This window comes from Trichoderma gamsii, assembly GCF_001481775.2.
Source record: "Trichoderma gamsii strain T6085 chromosome Unknown Scaffold_3.2, whole genome shotgun sequence".
NCBI classification, from domain to species: Eukaryota; Fungi; Ascomycota; class Sordariomycetes; order Hypocreales; family Hypocreaceae; genus Trichoderma; species Trichoderma gamsii.
The window spans coordinates 235,107-254,206 of NW_020171340.1; the positions used below are offsets into that span (position 1 = coordinate 235,107).

General features: G+C 50.9%; 6 protein-coding genes across 6 annotated transcripts; 2 read left to right on the plus strand and 4 right to left on the minus strand.

Annotated features, from left to right (window-relative positions):
- Positions 1-267: 267 nt before the first annotated feature.
- Positions 268-2,633, plus strand: TGAM01_v201086 (carbon catabolite derepressing protein kinase; the record flags this gene model as incomplete). Its single annotated transcript, XM_018806769.1, has 4 exons — positions 268-629; positions 695-1,530; positions 1,612-2,256; positions 2,332-2,633. 4 exons carry the CDS (start codon positions 268-270, stop codon positions 2,631-2,633), a joined length of 2,145 nt encoding a protein of 714 aa, XP_018660062.1.
- Positions 2,634-3,440: 807 nt separating this feature from the next.
- TGAM01_v201087 (isocitrate lyase) lies at positions 3,441-5,282 on the minus strand (the record flags this gene model as incomplete). The annotated part of the gene is made up of 4 exons (XM_018806770.1): positions 3,441-3,798; positions 3,869-4,758; positions 4,820-4,975; positions 5,052-5,282. 4 exons carry the CDS (start codon positions 5,280-5,282, stop codon positions 3,441-3,443), a joined length of 1,635 nt encoding a protein of 544 aa, XP_018660063.1.
- A 1,904-nt stretch (positions 5,283-7,186) lies between these two features.
- On the minus strand, positions 7,187-9,631 carry TGAM01_v201088 (neutral trehalase; the record flags this gene model as incomplete). The annotated part of the gene is made up of 4 exons (XM_018806771.2): positions 7,187-7,337; positions 7,419-9,297; positions 9,361-9,424; positions 9,500-9,631. The coding sequence occupies 4 exons, from the start codon at positions 9,629-9,631 to the stop codon at positions 7,187-7,189; spliced, it is 2,226 nt and encodes a 741-aa protein (XP_018660064.2).
- A 2,140-nt stretch (positions 9,632-11,771) lies between these two features.
- TGAM01_v201089 (hypothetical protein) lies at positions 11,772-12,677 on the minus strand (the record flags this gene model as incomplete). The annotated part of the gene is made up of 1 exon (XM_018806772.1): positions 11,772-12,677. One exon carries the CDS (start codon positions 12,675-12,677, stop codon positions 11,772-11,774), a length of 906 nt encoding a protein of 301 aa, XP_018660065.1.
- Positions 12,678-13,567: 890 nt separating this feature from the next.
- TGAM01_v201090 (cytosolic nonspecific dipeptidase) lies at positions 13,568-15,200 on the minus strand (the record flags this gene model as incomplete). Its single annotated transcript, XM_018806773.1, has 2 exons — positions 13,568-13,748; positions 13,822-15,200. 2 exons carry the CDS (start codon positions 15,198-15,200, stop codon positions 13,568-13,570), a joined length of 1,560 nt encoding a protein of 519 aa, XP_018660066.1.
- A 1,320-nt stretch (positions 15,201-16,520) lies between these two features.
- Positions 16,521-18,654, plus strand: TGAM01_v201091 (hypothetical protein; the record flags this gene model as incomplete). Its single annotated transcript, XM_018806774.1, has 3 exons — positions 16,521-16,692; positions 16,768-17,056; positions 17,130-18,654. The coding sequence occupies 3 exons, from the start codon at positions 16,521-16,523 to the stop codon at positions 18,652-18,654; spliced, it is 1,986 nt and encodes a 661-aa protein (XP_018660067.1).
- Between the last annotated feature and the right edge of the window lie 446 nt (positions 18,655-19,100).

Below are 19,100 nucleotides of genomic sequence, written 5' to 3' on the forward strand. Positions count from 1 at the left end.
TTCCGGGCTGAGCAATGTACGTAGTAGACACACCTAGTGACGTTACCCCTCCATCTCAACCACAGCCTGCTCTGCTGCTCCTCCATGCATGGCCAAACCCAGTCCAGCCCTCCACTTTGGCTGTTAAAACGTCCACGCGGTTCTCCACGTCCGGCATTGATTGACAAGGCGCCTGCGAAAAATAAACTCTGGGCAAAAACTCCATCTTACTGCCCGTATCTTTAAACAGCACGACACCCGCACCGCCAGAGCGCGCCGCTGCCCACCATGGCTCCTCGCGGCTTCGAGGACGAGGAGCTGACCATCTCCATGTCGTCGACCCACGTCCGGCGACACCAGCCGCCGCCTCAGCAGGAACAGGTCGCGATGCCGCCCAAGAACGCCGCGGAGCAGCCGCCGCAGGAGAAAAAGTCCAGGTCTGAGCAGCGTATCGGCGCCTACAAAGTCATTCGCACGCTGGGCGAGGGATCCTTCGGCAAGGTTCGCCTGGCCATCCACAATGGCACCGGCCAGCAGGTCGCCCTCAAGATCATCGCCAGAAAGAAGCTCATCAGCCGGGACATGGCCGGCCGAGTCGAGCGCGAGATTGAGTATCTCCAGCTGTTGCGGCACCCGCACATCATCAAGCTGTACGTACTTTGCTCGCTCAATTCCCCCTGCTTGTTGATGTCTTACTTATCTGCGAGCCGAACAGCTATACCGTCATCAAGACGCCGACCGAGATCATCATGGTCCTCGAGTACGCCGGCGGCGAGCTCTTCGACTACATCGTCCAGAACGGCCGTATGAAGGAGGCTGAGGCTCGGCGTTTCTTCCAGCAGATGATTTGCGCTGTCGAGTACTGTCATCGCCACAAGATTGTCCACCGAGATCTGAAGCCTGAAAACTTGCTGCTGGATGAGAATCTCAATGTCAAGATTGCCGACTTCGGTCTAAGCAATATCATGACTGACGGCAACTTTCTCAAGACGAGCTGCGGCAGTCCCAACTATGCGGCTCCCGAGGTTATTGGCGGGAAACTCTACGCCGGCCCAGAAGTCGACGTGTGGAGCTGCGGTGTTATCCTCTACGTCCTTCTTGTTGGTCGATTGCCCTTTGACGATGAGCACATCCCTAGCCTCTTTGCCAAGATTGCCAGAGGCACGTATAGCATGCCCCAATGGATGCCGCCCGGTGCAGCAACCTTGATCAAAGGCATGCTGGTTGTCAACCCGGTCCAGCGCATAACTATCGACGAGATCCGGGCTGATCCGTGGTTCAACACTGAACTGCCGCCCTACCTACAGCCACCCGTAGAAGAATTCTTCCACACTGGTGTTGATCCTAACAAGGCAATCAAAAAGAGCGATATTGCGCCGAATGCCCCGGAAAAGGTCCAGGAGAAGCTGCACAATGAGGTTACGGAAAAGATTAGCAAGACCATGGGTTATGGCAAAGACGATGTTGAGGAGGCTCTCCAATCCGAAGAGCCTTCCGCCATCAAGGACGCGTATATGATTGTCCGAGAAAACAAGCTTATGCTGTCAAGTAGTAAGACTCCATTTCCCTCCTAACTCTACCAGGTTGTGTATAGGCCAACTCCCGCCAAGACAAATACTGACTGCCTCCCAGATCCAGAATCTGGCCTTGCTGGTGAGGAAGGCAGCAGCCCTATGATGAGCATATCGTCTGCGCGATCTGCCATCTCACCGGGAGGTGCCTCTCCGCGTCCCTATGTCAACAAAGTTGGTATCCTACCCAGCAGTCTCCCGGCCTATCACAAAGACTACATGGAGAGGGAAAAGAGTGGTGTTAACCACGATCTTCCCCCTCCCCTGGCCATTAATGACGAGGTGACTGGTACCCGTACAGAAGCCGAAAAGGAAGAGGCAGCACGGCGTCTAAACCCTCACGCACGCTCTACTGTACGGCTGGACGAATCTAGCAAACGCCCACAAGGCATGACGCCGATCAATACGCCAGCCAAAAAATCCAAGCCTGTGCGCTGGCAATTCGGTATCCGATCTCGTAATGCGCCCTGGGAGGCTCTTCTATGTATTCACAAAGCATTGTATAAACTTGGCGCATCTCATCTTCGCGATGAAGGCTATAATGAGTTGCATGGCATACGAAACGAAGACCCTGCGAACGACACAGAAAGCTCCGCCAGCGGCGCTCCTTTAGAGCGCGAGTCTAAAGATGGCGTTATTGACCCGACCAAGTTATACAAACTGCCCGCTGACCCATGGCATATCCAAGTCAGGTGGCCATCATCAGGTAAATCTGCTTCAAAATTCAGTCTGTCTTGTCAAAGTATATGTTGGGCTAACGATTCTTGAACCAAATGAATAGAATTACAACGACAAGCAGAGCAGCGCAAGGAAGCTGAACCGGAAGCTGGATCCAAGAGCGGCTCTCTGGACAGCTTTCATGTCTACTCTCCGAAGGATCCGGCGTCACGGAAGGACTTTGTCGCTCTGCATATGGATATTCAGATCTATACGATGGAGCAGGGAGTCTTCCTTGTAGACTTCAAATGCTCTGGCTACGAAACCCAGGACGGATACCTGCTCGAAGAGAAGGAGGTTACCAGTCCTTTCCCGTTCCTGGATCGGGCAGCGCAACTGATTATGCAGCTGGCAGATGCTGACTAGGTGTCGGAGCCGCGTTGAGATTTGCCTGACCAGTGACTAGCTGGACTTCTCTTTGGCTGGTTCATATTCCAGAATGGAGCAAAGCATAAAGGACCAAGCCTAGCTATATGCCATCATTGCCTTTCCATGTCATTTCCAGGCATTTTATGGCCTGTTCTTATCTCCTATAGAGGAATTCGAACTGGGGTCTGGCTCATTGCTGCATTGTCTTTTCATTCTTCTCCTCAGCGGCCTCTTCTTCATTTCCCCCCCTTTTTTGTTTATCGTTATTTAATTGTCATCGCCTGGAAATACTTGGGCGGGCGTAATTGGTTTAGATTCGGTGTGCAATATTACTGCTTTGTTGAAAAGCGCAATGTGGACGGGTAAGGACGGGAGCATCCATTGGCTAGGCGGGATTAGCGTTTGGTGTCGACGACGATGGCAACGTTGATTGCCAATGACATGACAACTCGCTTGTTGTTTAGTTTTCTTTTAGCTAATGGGATTTTCGAATTCGCAGGACTAGTATGGAACACAGGTACATGTTTTAATGTTAAGAAAGAAATTTTGCATTACTTTGTTTTCGAACTGTGATTTTGTATTTGAATTTATAGGCATGCCTTTTCGACAAGCTTTGAATATACAAGCTTTGCGTATACAAAACAAGCCCAAGCAATGGTAGCTTTTCATTCCAATCAAGCAGCGTTACGTATTCTCAAAGAAACAGATATCCAGATTGCTCCTGTCCTCATGCTCGTAAACAGGGTATAAAAATTGGCCAAGACAGGGGAAGAATATGAATGGAGAAGAGGGAATGCCCTTTCTCTAATGGAACTGATCCTCAGTCACACCCTTACCCATAGCTGCCGTCGAGCTGACGCCGCCGGTAACCATCTTTTGCAGCTCATCGACATAAGTGGCGCCACTCCACTTCTGGTGCTTGACCACATCGACGCCCTGTTCCATCTCAGGCTCCTGAACAAGCTCGCCGTACGCGCGCATACCGTGAGAGGCATATGCGCGGGCAAACTGGTCACTGATAAGAGCAGTTGTGTGTAAGCCAGCAAGCGTGATGAACTGCCAACAGTAGCCCAGCTGAGCAAGTCGGCGAATGTAAGTCTCTTGCTCCTCACGAGGCATGGCAGTTTTCCAGTTGAATGAGGGGGAGAGGTTGTATGCAAGCCTATGTCATACAGTCATTAGCATGAAGCTCAAGAAAGACCAAAGATCCAATTCAGTGGAGCGAAACTTACTTCTTCTCTGGCCAGACGGCGTGGACACCATCGGCAAACTCCTTGGCCTGAGCAAAGTCGGGCAATTTACTCTCCATCCAGACGGCATCACAGAACGGGCCGTAAGCAATAGCACGGTTAATGGCACAGTCACAGCCACCCTTCAAGCGGTAATAGCCTTCTCGTGTTCGGGGAGCTTCCCAATCAAAGAAAACGTCTTTTCCCAGGATACTCTTGGCGAGAGCACGAGCCTCAGCGTTACTCTTACCCTTAGAGCGAGCAAGATAATCACTCTTGATCTTGTCAGCATTGGAAGAAGATCCAATAGCAGCAATGACAGCGTCGTCAAATCGTTTTAAGCCAGCAGCGGCAATCCATTCATCTTCAATGCGCTGGAGCTCATCACCAGACTTTCCGCTCTGCTCAGCGGCAATCATAAGGTCGTTCAGAGGTTGTAGACTGGGGTTGGTAGAGCCAAGGATGAAAGAATGATCGCGAGGGTCAATTGTAGTGGTGATGAGTGTCGCAGCTTCGGCGTCGGTACGAGCAACAGCGATCAGGTCAGAGCCCATTATATCAGCTTGCGCACGGATGGCAACAAGGCGGTTGATGTGCTCGCTGATTGGTACAAGGACCTTGCCAGCCATGTGTCCGCACTTCTTGGTACCAGGAGCCTGATCTTCGATATGGATACCAGCAGCACCCTTCTCGACGAATAGCTTGGTAAGTTTCATAACAGCAGTCAGACCACCGTGGCCGGTATCTGCATCTGCAATGATGGGTCGAAGATAGTCGATATTGGCGAGCTTGGCACGCTGAGCCTTTGGTACGCTCAAGCGCTCTTGGCGCTGTTTTCGATCATGGAAAAGCTGGGCAGTAAAGAGGTGGCCGACTTTGTTGGGTACGGTGGTCTAGAGAGACGGATATTAGTCAAGGCAGAGTCTTGTGTAAGTGTAGAGAATCCCGTCTTACATAAGGGTAATCTGCCAGATCGGGGCCCGGCTCGTCCGACGCAGAAGCAGTTGAAGATGATTGCCAACCGGAGACGTAGACTGTGTCGAGATACTTGGCCATCTGAGTGACCATTGTAGGCTCCAAGCAGCCATAAGTGTAGCTAGCATCCTTGTTCTATTTCATGCTGTTAGTCGCTGCCTTGCAAGTACAGACGCTCGATCGTATCCAGAAAACATTGTGTATGACTCACCTGGAAGCGGTTCTCCATGATGTTCCATAGCTTCTTGGCCTGAGCATTGCTGGGATACTCAATCTTCAGGTGGCCTCGCTTGGAAACAATCTGTTCCGCAGTGAAGGGACGTTTTGTGTGTCTCCATCTTGAATCGCGCCACCAGTCCTTGACCTGCTGGACCTCTTTTTGAAAAAGGTCGTCTTCAATGTCCGGGTTTACAGCCGGCGTGACCATGTTGTTGGAAGCCATGATGTAAGAATGTAAGATGTAAGTGAGAGATGCTTTGTTAGACAATACAATAGACTGGCCACATCAATTGGATACAAAGTCGTATAATTGACTATCACACTACTAAGTCATTCGAAGGAAAGAGGAAAGATGAAGAAGGAAAAGGCGGGAGGAGAAGAATAAAAAGAAGTCAGAGTTTAAAATGCCACAGGAGGCCGAGTCACAGGCTTCGAAACAAGCCATGCCGCCGCTCACCCACGCGACGCATAGGAGGGCGGCATCCAGCCATGGCTCCGAATCAGCCACAGCAGCTGCCTCGCCTTTTCCCCATTTGCACCTCGGAACTTGGAGAGCGGCCCTCTTTACTCATTGCTCTGAGCGCCGGAATGGCCCGACACTCAGCATGGCCCAGCCACTTAGACGAGGCATAGGGAGCCCTTCAAGCTCGGCAGGGTCACTATTGAGTCGAACCTAAGCCTGTGGCAGCCATACACACACACGGGGCGGGCCAAGACGCCCCTGCAGCTGATACTGCGTGACGTGACCGAGCTTCAACTGCGAAAAGCCACCGCGAAGTCCAGAATCCCAGATGCGGCGCGGCTCCAGCTCGGCTCAAGGGGAGCTTGGATGGGCGACAGGTTGACGCAGTGGGTTAGCCGCCATTGGCCGAGATGCCGACGAGGTCAGCCGTTGGCCCCGCGTCGCACTGAACACTGACGGGACGGCCTCCATGTCTCCGTATCCTTTTTTGGTGGATGATTCAAGATGAAGATGTCGTGGTGGAAGTTGTTCAGCAGAAAAGAAAAAGAGACTGTACCCCTAATTATTACTACTTTCCATCTTTACTGCTCTTCGTTATCTTCCCTCCTCTCCTTCCTCATCTCTTCCCTTCCTTTTTTCACAGCCCTCGTGCCTTCCATGGATCTTACATCGATCAAGTACGTACCTTTTTAGTGGCAAACTCTCTCTCCGCATCAGCTCTCGAATCGGCAATGCAGCAACTCAAAAGAATCCACTTTTCCCCACCACTATGCCTTCCTCCTGTACTTTCCCCCGGCCCCGGTGCACCGGAGCTCTTTTGCATGTGAAGTGACGCATTTTCGATGTTCCTATACATTTCCCTGAATCAACAGGTAGGCGAAAACGACTACTAACTGTTTACTAAAAATTGTATGAATTAGCTGCACGTGTTGAAACAAATAAACAAAAAATAAAAGCCAAACGGCCTTTAGTCTGTCAAAGCAATACAGGACCGATTTTACGGGCAAGAATCCCACAGGAAGTGTTCAATTTCCTGGCACTCCAATTGTGTCGAACACGATAATCCGCCTACGAATGAATATCGGAATAGACTCGGTAAAAGGATCAGCCGTAATCAATATCGTAATATGGCCTAGCCCTGCGCCGGAAGCCAACATATAGCATATCCATACCATTGTTACAGATAGCTATTGATGACTCCTACTTCCGTTAACTATAGGCTCGGTACTCGTCCGTCTTACTGTACCAGTAGTGCCTACTGTACATATTTCACAATCACATGGAATTACATCTCCACGGGAGTAGATGAACCGACGTGCAGCCTACACCACCATCTTTGCATGGCAATTTAGTGGCCACCACTGACTTACCATTCAGCCATTTCATCTAAGCACGCTATCTGATGGATGAGATGACAGCATTTCAAAGTGAGTCACTGCATTGCTTGCTTTCTATTTTACTTTTTTATGTATTCCAGTTGGCTCAAAAGCTACCAAGACAGCAATTCATCATCGCCATGCTAGTTCGACGTGTTCGTCTCCAAAGGCCCTGGTCTATAATCATGCTCCGTCTTTTTTGCGAGTGACGGCATTCATCTAGCCGCACATGGTGTCGTTTCAAAATGCCACCACTTCGATACATATCCCCGCAACCAGCCATGCCCACTACAAGGTCAAATTGGCCAGGGCTCTTTCATTGTTCAGCTCAATCGCCTTGACAAACGTCTCATACGGAGTCAGCGTTCCCAATGCTCGTCGCATGTGCGCATTTACAATCTGGAGTCCGTAAACATAACTAGCATTGACCCAGCCAAAACTATCACAACCTTACGTTAGCATCTCTTTGGTGGATTCTCACGCTGACTTATGTATAGCATAGAGGAGTTGAACGACTTACCCTTCCTTCGCAACGCCCTTGAAATCTAGGCCTTGGTTTCCATACTCGGCGTCAACACGATGAGGGTCAATCGGCCGCGTAACGTCGTATTTTTCAACCACCACTCCGTTGAAGTCGACAAACGCCTTGGTGATCATGAAGAGCCACTTATAGGCGAGGCGTTCGGCCTCCTCAGTGAAGCTGTACCGAAGCAGACCTGTCCAAGCCAACATCTGCTGCGGGGCCCAGCCGTACGGGTAATCCCATTGTCGATTCGGGCGTTCCAGCCCAATTACACCCCGAGATTTCTCCGTTCCTGCTACCAGACCTCCAAACATTTCGAACCGAGGCAGGCCCTTCTTCACCAAATCGGCAGCCTGCTTAGGCGACGCAAGTCCAGCCCAAAGCGCCCACAAGGTTGTAGCAGTCTCGTACGTACACCTCTTTCTGTTGGTTGTGTCGTAGTCAAAGAACATGCCCTCCTCTTCATTCCACATCAGCTTGTCCATTGTCAACTTTCTCCGCTTAGCGCGTCGATCCCAGACTGCCGAAGAGACTGTCTCGCCGGGCTGGTACGGCGTTCCCTGACAGAACTCGGCTGGAATTGTCAGCTTATCGCCAAAGAGACTCCGAATAGTTCGTGCGATATCCGTCTCATATTTGAAGAGCAAAGAGTTCAGATCAATTGTAGCGAGGTCAGCACAGACGCCTTCCAGACGGTATGATGTGTCATGACCAGATTCGCGCACTGCGCGGTCGTGCAAAAAGTAAGCGTCCAACGCAGGCTCCTGGATTTCTCCGTAGTTGTAAGCTCGGACAAAGTCTTTAAACTCCATCTTATGCTTCTCAATGTAGGGTTTCAAGATGTGAACGAAGTGACTAGCTTCCGTCTCAGGAGGCACTCCCAGGCCCTCTGGTCTGTATCTCGAAAGACCCGTCACAGGGTCCAGTCTAGGCTCGCAGGTCCAGACGCTATGGTACTCTTTGATGGCTGCAAGAATCGCTCGTCTTAAGAATTCCTTGGAATCAGGCTCATGCTTGATCTTTTCGTAGACTCGAAGAGCCATATCCGTCAGGAAAGGGGGTTGCGATCGACCAAGGTAGTATGATCGAGTGGCATTGAGAATTTTGCCATAATGCTCAATACAAAAGCAAAAGTTGAGGACCATTGCCTTGGCTAAATCGACTCTCTCGTGGATCAGCAAGCCGAGAGACTCCATGTAGCTATCCCAGCCGTAGAGTTCGTTGAAACGGCCACCAGGAACAACGAATGGCAAGCCTTTCAAGGTGGGCACCAAATTACCTTGTTCATCCTGCTCTTCCGCTTTCTCTACGGCCACGGCCAAGAGACCAGGCTTGTCATTCATGTCTCGAATTAGTTCCGGCGTAATCTTCTCCGGCAAAAGCTGAACATCAAGACGGAGCTCCGGTCTATCGGCAGCAACCTTTGTATAGTATTCATACTGCTCGGGAGCTCCAACAGGAACGTAGATTCTCGGGCGAGGATCATCCGTCCAATCCTTGGGATCACGAGCAGCAATCTCAATGCTCGAAGCATCAATTCGCCGTGTAAGACCATCCCAGAAGTGATCTCGGATGAGGCGGGACAAACGGTCAACAGGGTTCTCGTTCAGACGAGCTTCATCAAGGATGATTTGCTTCCGCCCATACTCCTTAGCCAATGTCAATTCCTGCAGGAGATTCGACAGCATGTACGTTCCTCGGACTTCAAATCGATTGTGACCTGCCGAGGCGGCGGTTCTCAGGGAAATGACTTTGGGGCCGTTATCCTCAATCGTGATCTGCATGTTTCCGTCGGTGTCTTCTTGGTTCTTGAGAATCTCCAGTGTGGCGTCAACCTGCACGAGAAAGCGGCGGCCCGTCTCTATAGTGCTCTCATCTACACAATTGCGGTCAATACTTGCGTTGCGCCCCCTCATTCAAACTTGGAGACACAACTAACCATGGCTTCCACGTCTGAACGGCTCTTGAGCCCCCATCCTCTCCAGCTGCTTGACCAGGCTATTCTACAACGAATCCAATTAGCATTTTGTGGCTATTATAGGTGGTTTATATGTCTTGCTACATAGCGTAGAACTTACCTGGGAGTAGGTTCGAGTCCGCACGCCATAGCGGTTGCTATGCCGCTCCTCTGAGGCATAGTACGTCTTCGCATCGTCGAAAACCCCGTACTCCTCAGAACCGCGTGAGCGGTGGCCTGATGCGCTTGACATGAGGAATGTACGTGCTTGTATATGTAAATATCACTGTTGCTCGGATCGGCTGAATTGGTTGGGTTGTATGCGTTGAGAAGCTATCCGGGTATCAATTGTAGCAGTGGTGGTGTCGTCGTCTTCGTTATGGACCAGTAGCAGCAGGGCCGAAAGTCGCAGCAGCTTTCGTCCAACAATCTCGGGGTGATAGATAACTTTAGGACTCTGGAGGTGACACCGGCGGCCGAGTCTAGAGAAGAGTTAGCAACGAGGAACGCAAAGTATAGGCTACACGGTCTCGCATTAGGGGGGTCACGAGCGTGGGCAAGATCCCATTTCCGTCACCTCTACTTCATTACCATGGCCACCACCACCACCACCGAGTGACAGGATGCATGGACCCTGCGGGGCAGAAATTGGACGAGCTGGGGGTGATGACATAGTACGTACCGGTACCTGGTGGCAAAGGGCCTCGGCTGGGCTGGAATTGGTAGCAGATGGGAGTTCGAAACTGACTGGCACAGGTAGCAATGGCTGTAATGATGATACAATAACGGAGGGTTGGAAACGAATGTAGAGAACTTGGTCGATGCGATCGACGGAGGGGGCAGAGGCAGAAAAGGTCGACGAGCTGCATCGACCCGACGCTGCTGCTGCCAAACCAGTTACGCAGCTGTGGGTTCGTTTGTTGTTCTATTCGTTCACCGCCCACCCCACTGTGGCTCCTGTGGCTCCTGCACGGGATGCGCGCTGGAAGTGACGATATGACGCATGAAAATCAGACATATCTGGGCCGCCAGCCAACAGGGGCCCACGTAGCGCTGATAGGGATGTTGGGCCTTGGCAGTCCGTCGCTAGAGCCCCCCACGTTTCTTCCCACAGGGCTTCAGCGCTGGTTGCCAAAGGGCACCCCTTTCAAATCGAGGCCGTTACAGGGCATGCAGCGCCCTAAGGGCCCCCCTTAATCGTCGTGTCTGCCGGACTCAGCCGCTAAAAGTCTTTCTACCAGCGGTCCACCGTTTTTACGCCAGCAATTGAAAGCTCTGATTGCAATAACGACAAAACACCACTAACAATAACGGTGTCTTGTCCAGGGGGCTCGTACCAAATATACATCCGCCCTCAAGCCACTTTACACAAGGGTTACACGCTTCAAGGGCTATGTAAGATAAAGGGGGCGAGAACGAAGCTGAGGATCCTACAGGTACTGCCCGAAGACGTGCAGCGCAGTACAGCGCAGTACAGCGCATCTCTTAACCCCCTTGCAGAGATACAAGTACTACGGCAATGACCTCCTGAGACCAGACAAAGCTCAGCAGGCATTCTCGCCGAATTTTTCCTTGCTTCCAATGGCTTGTTGCAGTGAAAGCGGCAGCCAGTTAGGATGCTGCCGCATCAGCTTACATGCACGCCAGCTACATGTCGTACTCGGAGGCTTTGCCCCCAAAGCAACGGCGTGGCTAGCTTTCTCTCTGCATCGAGACACTGTAATACAAGCCGGCGTTTATGGAATGAGCAGTCAGGTTGTAATCGTATGGTTTTGTATTACACCACTCGTATTAGCAGCAGTACTTCCTACATACTCTAGAGGTAAACCCCCAGGCCTCAAGATTGGGATGAAAGTCAACCCCTACTGATTGCCGTCCGCAATGGGTTCATCCCCGCCGTTGCACAGACCGTGTTCGCAGACTCAAATCTCAAAGAAGGAGTGCTAGGTATATGATACTTCAAGGATCAGGAGTCACGGAAGTCCGGGGATGGATCCTGCGGCGTCTCTGCTTGATCATGTGTCTCCCGGCTTAGGTGCTTCGAGACGCTAGCAATGAGAGTAAGAAGCATCAGCATGAGCTGCAAAGGAGAAGGAGTCGAATGCCCTATTACATCAAAGAAAGAGCGCCAATGCCAATACTCTATCCATTTTATTTGAGAAGAAGAAATCTGATAGCATTCCGTATAAAATGAAACAAAAAGGTATAAAGAGGGCAGAAAATTCGATAAATGATAGGCAAAATCGCTGCTGCTGGTATCTCTCCCCAACAAAAATAAAAGAAAGTTGTGTAAGCCAATGCAGCAGCAAAGTCAAAATGGTATCTCGCAAGCAATAGTCTCAAACGCCCAACACATTCAACCCATCGGCTTTTTCTGCTCGCCCAGTTCTCCCTCACGACTCCGACGAGTCCCGCGCTGGCCTTGGCCTCGCACCCAGGCGGCTCCTTCGTTTGGCAGCCGTCTCAGCATCCCACAGGCCAGCGAACACAGCCTCACACTCTTCATCGTCCTCGGAATCAAACTCAACTTCGCTTTGTTCTTGGCCGTCGCCATCTTTCTTTCCTCTGGCGGCGGCTTCTTCTTCACCTGCCATTTCATCCATGAGCTCCAGGCCCTCGGAAATCGTGACGTCTTCCCAGCTCCGATGTGTCACCACCCGCTCCGTCTCCAAGATAAACTTGCCCACTTTGTACTTTTGTGATTCTTCCTTGGCGTCCACATATTTCCAGCCAAGCTTGCGGGAGCATATTCCGCAGCAAATATCTGCCACCACATGCCATCCAGTGACAAGCTGGCGATTCTCGTTCTTGCCAACGCGGACGTTGAGCAGCGACGCCAGTGACGCTTTTGCATTCGCCGAGTCTGCTGGCGGAGGGGAGATCAAGTACGCGCGGCCATAGCGGCCGGTGAAACCCTTAGAAATAATCTGAGAGGTGAATGCAATGTCGGTAGCACAGCTCGAGCAACGCAGCGTATCTGCCGCTGTCCGAGAGAGTCGTCGACCAGTGATTTTGTTTCCCAATGCAGTGATTGCAGAATCGTCGTCAGGAGGAGAGCCATTCGGCGTGGTCACCGTTGATGAAGCGCCATCACCACGACCGCTAGATAAATCCGACGACGTAGAAGATGTCGAAGATGTCGAAGACGCAGAGCGGCGGCGACGTCCAGGGAGAGTAAACTTGAAGCTCGGAAGCAAGTAGCTGGGGAATATCGGCTTCGTGGCCGCGATGCCGCTCTCTCTCACCATGACGCGAATATCTTCTTCGAAAAAGAAGGCTTCCCAGATGCCTCCCGCCATGGATTCGGGAAAAAGAAGGTAATCCAGCGTGTTTTCTTTTTCGTAACGAGCTGTTTCAGCCCCCGTCTGCTAGCCGATGCTAGGTGGCTCGATAGGCTGTAAGGGAAGCTTTCCGATGGCTCAACCAAAGGCCGACGCCGCCCAAACTCTCTTTTGGTCCTACGCGCACAACTCAGCTCAGCTGCTACCGCTGCTCCTCGATAAATTAGCTTGTTTTCAATATGGCGAGTACCGATATTGATAGGTTGATATGCAGTCGATCAAGCAACCCCGCAGACGGTGTGTTTGCTCCGATGTAACCAAGGCAGCAATACAGTTTATGCTCCCAATGATTTGGAAAGCGTATCTTCAAGTAAATTATTCACTCATTGCCTCCATCAGATGCCCAGCTGTTCGAGCTTTAACAGAAAGGCGAGCGAAAGGACCCCCGGCCACCTGAATAAGGTCATGGGGCGTCAGATGCCCTCTAGTGAGCGATTAGCGGCGGGCTGCATCGCCGGTACTTGGGCTCTGACGTGCGATTTAGCATCCATTCATCGCCCATCCATCGGGTTCAAGGCGCCACTAATTGGGCCGCTAACCTGGTCGCGCACGGATGGGGAGGGGCACTGACTTTCTAGTGTTGGTGCCCAAGTTGACTAGTAGTGCCTATATACGCATATCAATGTTGGAGCAACAAGAATAACTACTGACGACCAAATCAAATTAAGTAGGTTTCACATGAGTATGAGTACATTTGGTCGATAGAGGAGACAAGCAATAAAGATGAAACTTCAATATTTAATGTGACGCTTATGCGTAGCCCAAAATCCTTGGGTTTGGTATAGATTGGATACGCGTTTTGGTTCTGATACTTTGATGTTTTTTTCACTAAATTCTTGCTTCTACGCTTAGTTCTGGGGCTCCTCAGCGACGTAGTGCAGGTAAGCACCAAGCATCTTGATGCCCTCAATGTAGTTGTTCTTATCAAGCTTCTCGTTGATAGAGTGGGCACCGTCTGTTGAGCTGCCCATGGGCAGCAGCAGGACGTTCTTACCAGTAGCCTCCTCGAAAGTAAGAGTGACGGGGATACTAGAGGGGACTCTTGTTAGAATTTTGCAAAGAGAAAAGGATCGAAAGCCAAGAAATTGATGATACAACTCACCTTCCACCCTCACGGGTAAAATCAGGGGCGACACCCCAGACACGCTCAACTGCCTTGGCAGCAGCAGAAAAGTTCCAGTGCTTTGGTGAGGCAACCCACCACTTTCCGGTGTGCTGAGCCCAAACCTTCATGCTGTTCTTGCTGCCGAGCTTGGCAAATTGCTCCTCGACGTACTTGTAGACCGCGGCGTTGGTTGTGTCAATGTCCATATCAGGGACAGTTCGGATAGAGAACTTGCCAGTGACCTTGGCAGGGATGACAGTCTTGGCACCAGGAGAGGCAAAAGCGCCCTCGATACCGTGGAGAGACAGAGAAGGGTATCTCCAGCGGGCCATCAGGGTTGGCTTGGTCTCGTCGTGGATGGTGGTGGTGCTGCCAAGAGATTCGTGCAGGTTGCCCATGGTGAAGGCAATGGTGTCGTAGAGCTTCTCCTCATCAGCAGTAACGGGAGCAACCTGCTCCTTAATGCCGGGGATGTTGATGTTGCCCTTGCTATCAACAAGAGATGCCATGATCTGAACCAGATCAGTCATGGGCTCGTGGGCCTGTCCACCAAAGACACCGCTGTGCAAGTCGGCAGCGGGGCCAGAGACTTCAACAGAGTAGTAGTTGCAGCCTCGGAGGCCGTAGGTCAAGCAAGGCTTCTCCGTTCCGAGCCAGTAGTTGTCAGAAATGCAGACGGCGTCGGCGTCGGCAAAGTACTTCTTAGCCTCCTCTCGAATCAAGTCATCCAGACCTTCGGATCCGTACTCCTCCATACCCTCAAAGCACATCAAAAGGTTGACGGGGAAGTCAACACCGGCCTTCTGGTGAGCCTCAATGGCGTTCAGCCAGCCCAAGACGGGTCCCTTGTCGTCGGTTGAGCCACGGCCAAACATGCGGCCCTTGTCGTCAACGGTGAGGGTGAAGGGATCGGTTGCCCATCCATCGCTCTTCTCAGCGGGCTGGACATCGTAGTGGCCGTACACTAGAATCGTTCGCTTGTTCTTGTCGTTTCCGTATCGTCCAAGGACGACAGGAGGCAGGTCAAGGTGAGGCCTGTGAGGCTCCTTGCCGAGTGGTCGAAGTTCAACCTCAGCACCCAAAGCCTTCAGCTCATCGGCCAGGAAGTGACCCATGCGCACAACATCGGGACGGCGGGCATCCTCGGCGGAGATGGAAGGGATAGCAACAGCCTTGCGCAGACGCTCAATGAAGGCATCCGCAGAGGTGTCAACCTGCTTGAAGAAGCTGTCGAGTTGAGGCGCCATCTTTCTAGCTTGGTGGGCACGGATCGAGTCAGTGAGGTAAGGTCGAAACGAAGGAGCAGCAATTCGAGGACGCTGGAGTAGTTGAGAAGAAAAAGGCCTAATCCTCGTCCAGAATTGACGAGAACTCATGAAGAAAGATGGTGCGGGGCATATCGCCCTACCAGCAGCTCAGCACGCGAAGATACAGCGCCTGCAGAAGCTTCACGTGGCGGGGCAGAGGGCAGGATGGAGGGGGAACTTTTTGCATTTCAGGCCGGTTACCAGCGGCAGCTGATGGTGAACCGCTGCATGGTACCGCAGCAGTACTTGAGCAGACAGATGCTCAGACGGGTTAACAGGCTCTTATTGTGTGGACTGCGTGAGGTGGAGATCTGACACGAGAGGTACCCTGCAAGTTGCCCTTATCCCTCCTCAGCCTGCCGGGTATTTGCAGTGGCCTAATTCCCGCCGCTAATACTGCTCCATGTTAGCTCGGAGTACGGCTCCCAAACGGGAAGCCAGGGCACGTGAGATGACGGCCATGGAAAAACTTTTCGCCTTAGCGCAAACGCTAATTGCTGGCAAGCGGCCTGAGCTCGCTATCAATACAGGCGCCTCCCATTAATAATGGAACTAACTGTCCCCAGTTCCTCCGCTTCTGTTTTTCTTCTCCTCTTCTCTCATCCACATCAACGACACACCGTCCTCCCACGAAGTCATCCTCGAAGCATCACCGACTTGCGCCCAGGTGACTGCTCGCTTGCCATCCATCGATTTCACTTCTGCTGTGCTGCGGCTTCAACGAGTCAAGCGCCTTGCAGCCTCCATTGTGAGGTCGAACAATTCCGGTAAAACCGTACGCGTGCCCCATCCTCCAACGACCCATTCAGCAAAGCGATTCTCGCATATCGCGACCCATCGACCTGTGATTTGCTCTCTGTTCCGATTTAACAAATAAGTCACGGCTTTCTTGTTTGTTTGTTGTTCTATTTTGGAATTTTGCTAGTCTGTCCAACGTGGGTTCCTGAGACGGCTAGCAAAGGGTTGTTATCTACTGGTGCATAGGCTGGTCTGTTATGGTGATCAGGAAGTGAGGGGGAACTCTAGGGTTGTCTTTTCCTTCTGGCTGCTGCCACTTGTACTCGATTATTCGTCGTACCCAATTTTCCCTATTGTCTTTGTCTTTCCTCCAATTACAATCAGAATTGATTATTTTGAGTCCATCTTGAGTTGAAACAGCACCGAGGTGCAAAACCAAGAAGAAAAGAAGAATCAAAAGAAAAAAATTTCGCTAGCAGCAAGAAAATTATACTCACTTAGTCAATTGTTTACGACTGAGGTTTCCGACGTATTTACTTTACAGATTCATAGCCCCTTCGAACCTACATTCTTGACGAGCCTAAACGTCTCTGACATCTTTTACTCTTTCACATTTTATTGCCTGTAACCAACAATCCCCCCTCAGCAAAAATGTCTTCATCAGTGTTCTTCAAATTCAAGTCGCAGAAGGAGCCCACAAGAGTGGAGTTTGACGGCACAGGTATCTCAGTCTTCGAACTGAAGCGTGAAATCATCAACAAGAGTGGTTTGGGCGATGGCACGGACTTTGACCTCTTCATTTATACCGATGACAACAGTGAAGGTGAGTACATGGAACTGAAACAGAGAATTATGCCTTGCTTCCAGCAACATGAATGCTGACTTTGACGTGATATAGAGTACGATGACGATACCACTATTGTCCCCAGATCAACGACGGTGATTGCTCGACGACAGCCGGCCTTGAAGCCCGGGGCTGGGCGAGCCGCTCGATATGTCTCTGGCAAGATGCCCGTAGCAGCTAAGAATGCCGGCCGCAAGGAACAGCTCGGAAAGCCTTCGACTTCCAAGCCAAACGCGAATGCTTTCAGCCAGATGAACGATGCTATGACGGAGGAAGATCGCATGGCTGCCATGTTTGCTGCCCAGTCCGAACAATGGACAGCTCAGCAAGAAGAGTTGTCTCAGTACGTTATCTTTCTCTTTTTTTCCATACATTTTCATCACTATAGTGAATAGCGTTGCTAACCACCTAAACAGACAAGCGCCAGTTTTCAAGCCTGGTGCTAAGCGCCCGGCAAATGTCCCAGATCATGACCCTCCGAATGGATACATTTGCTATCGATGTGGAAACAAAGGTCACTGGATTCAATTGTGCCCGACCAACGATGATCCTGATTTTGATAACCGGCCCCGCGTCAAACGCACCACTGGCATTCCTCGTTCATTTTTACAAAAGGTGGATAAATCTGTCATTTTAGCTCAAACTGAAGGTGATGAATCCAAGCGGCCCTCAGGAATCATGGTCAACGCTGAGGGAGATTTTGTCATTGCTGAGCCAGACAAGGCGTCATGGGAGCAATTCCAGGCCAAAGCCCAGTCCTCTTCCGCCGCAGCCAAGACGGCGAAGGCGGAAGACAAGGAGATTCAGGAGCGTGGTCTCGAATGTTCGATTGACAAGAAGATGTTCATAGAGCCAATGAAAACCCCGTGCTGTCAGAAGACGTTTTGCAATGACTGCATCACAAATGCACTCATTGAAAGCGACTTCGTCTGCCCTGCTTGCCAGACTGAAGGTGTACTAATTGATGATCTTCAGCCTGATGAGGAAGTATCAAAGAAAATTCAAGAATACATTAAAGAGAAAGAGGCCGCCAAAGTCACTCCCCCCTCATCCCCCAAGGCCAAATCGGAGGAAGTGGCAAAGAGCTCCGAGACCATCGCTGAAGCTGAAGATGCAGACAAGGTTGGGCTAAATAAAGCTACAGACTCTGAGGAGGACAGGCCGAAACTCGAAAAGACTGAGTCCCAAGAGGAGAAACCTGACTCACCAGCTACGGAAGTCGCCGGCTCAGCGTCCAAATCTCCCTCAACCGAGTCCAAGAGTCTTGTGCTCGCTCCTCAGGCAGGAGATGGAAAGACCGAAGTAGTCAAAGCAGAGAACACTGCTTCGAAGAAGAGACCTGCAGAAGATTTTCTCGAAAATCCCAAGATTCCCAAAGGTCCCCGTGCCATGCAGAACCAATCATCACAGAATTCGATGAACGGAAACATGATGAACGGCATGCCAAACATGGGAATGAATAACATGATGTTCAATGGTGGCATGGGCATGATGCCAAACATGATGAACATGGGCATGGGAATGAATATGGGTATGAACAACATGGGCATGGGCATGGGCATGCCGATGATGAACATGCCGATGATGGGGATGCAGGGCTTCAACAACATGAATGGAGGCTACGGAAACATGAATGGAGGATATGGTATGAACACCATGGGTGGTATGAACGGCATGAATAACATGAATGGCGGTAACATGAACGGGAACTGGGGAGGTATGAACAATATGGGTGGTATGAATAACGTGAATCCCATGGGTGGAATGGGCAATATGAACGGCATGAATGGTGGAGGCATGAACGGCTATCAAAATGGCGGCAACTTCGCCCAAGGTGGCGGCGGCGGCGATGACGATGCCTACTTCCGAAAGCCAGTCAACCCCCATCGACACCAGAACAAGCAACGCCGAGTCCGGCCAAGCGACTACAGAGAGCTCTAAGAGAAGGAGATGAAGAGAGAAAATCCAGAGCAACCTCTACTATTACGACATGCATCACACAACAGCCATCTGGAATGGCTCTGCGCCGAAAGCACGGCGGACGACAAAGGTGGCATGTTCTGCTTGGGGGCTTTCTTTTTGAACACACAGCGTTTAATAACGGATACATCAACACCCAAAGGCCCTTTTTTTTTTCTTTCTTTCTTGCATCTAGCTGGCGAAACACTGCACACAACAACACACACCGAATATAATTTAACTATTACATGTATGGACAAGGAGGAAAATACCACGCATAAATATAAAAAACAGGGAGGACGATTCTCATTACCAGAGCTCAACCTGGCTTGGATTAGGCGTTTGTTTTTTTTCCCCCAACTTTTCTGTTTTCCGTTTTTTTTTTTTTTTTGTCCATGAAAGAAAAATATTCGAATCGCACCGTTCTA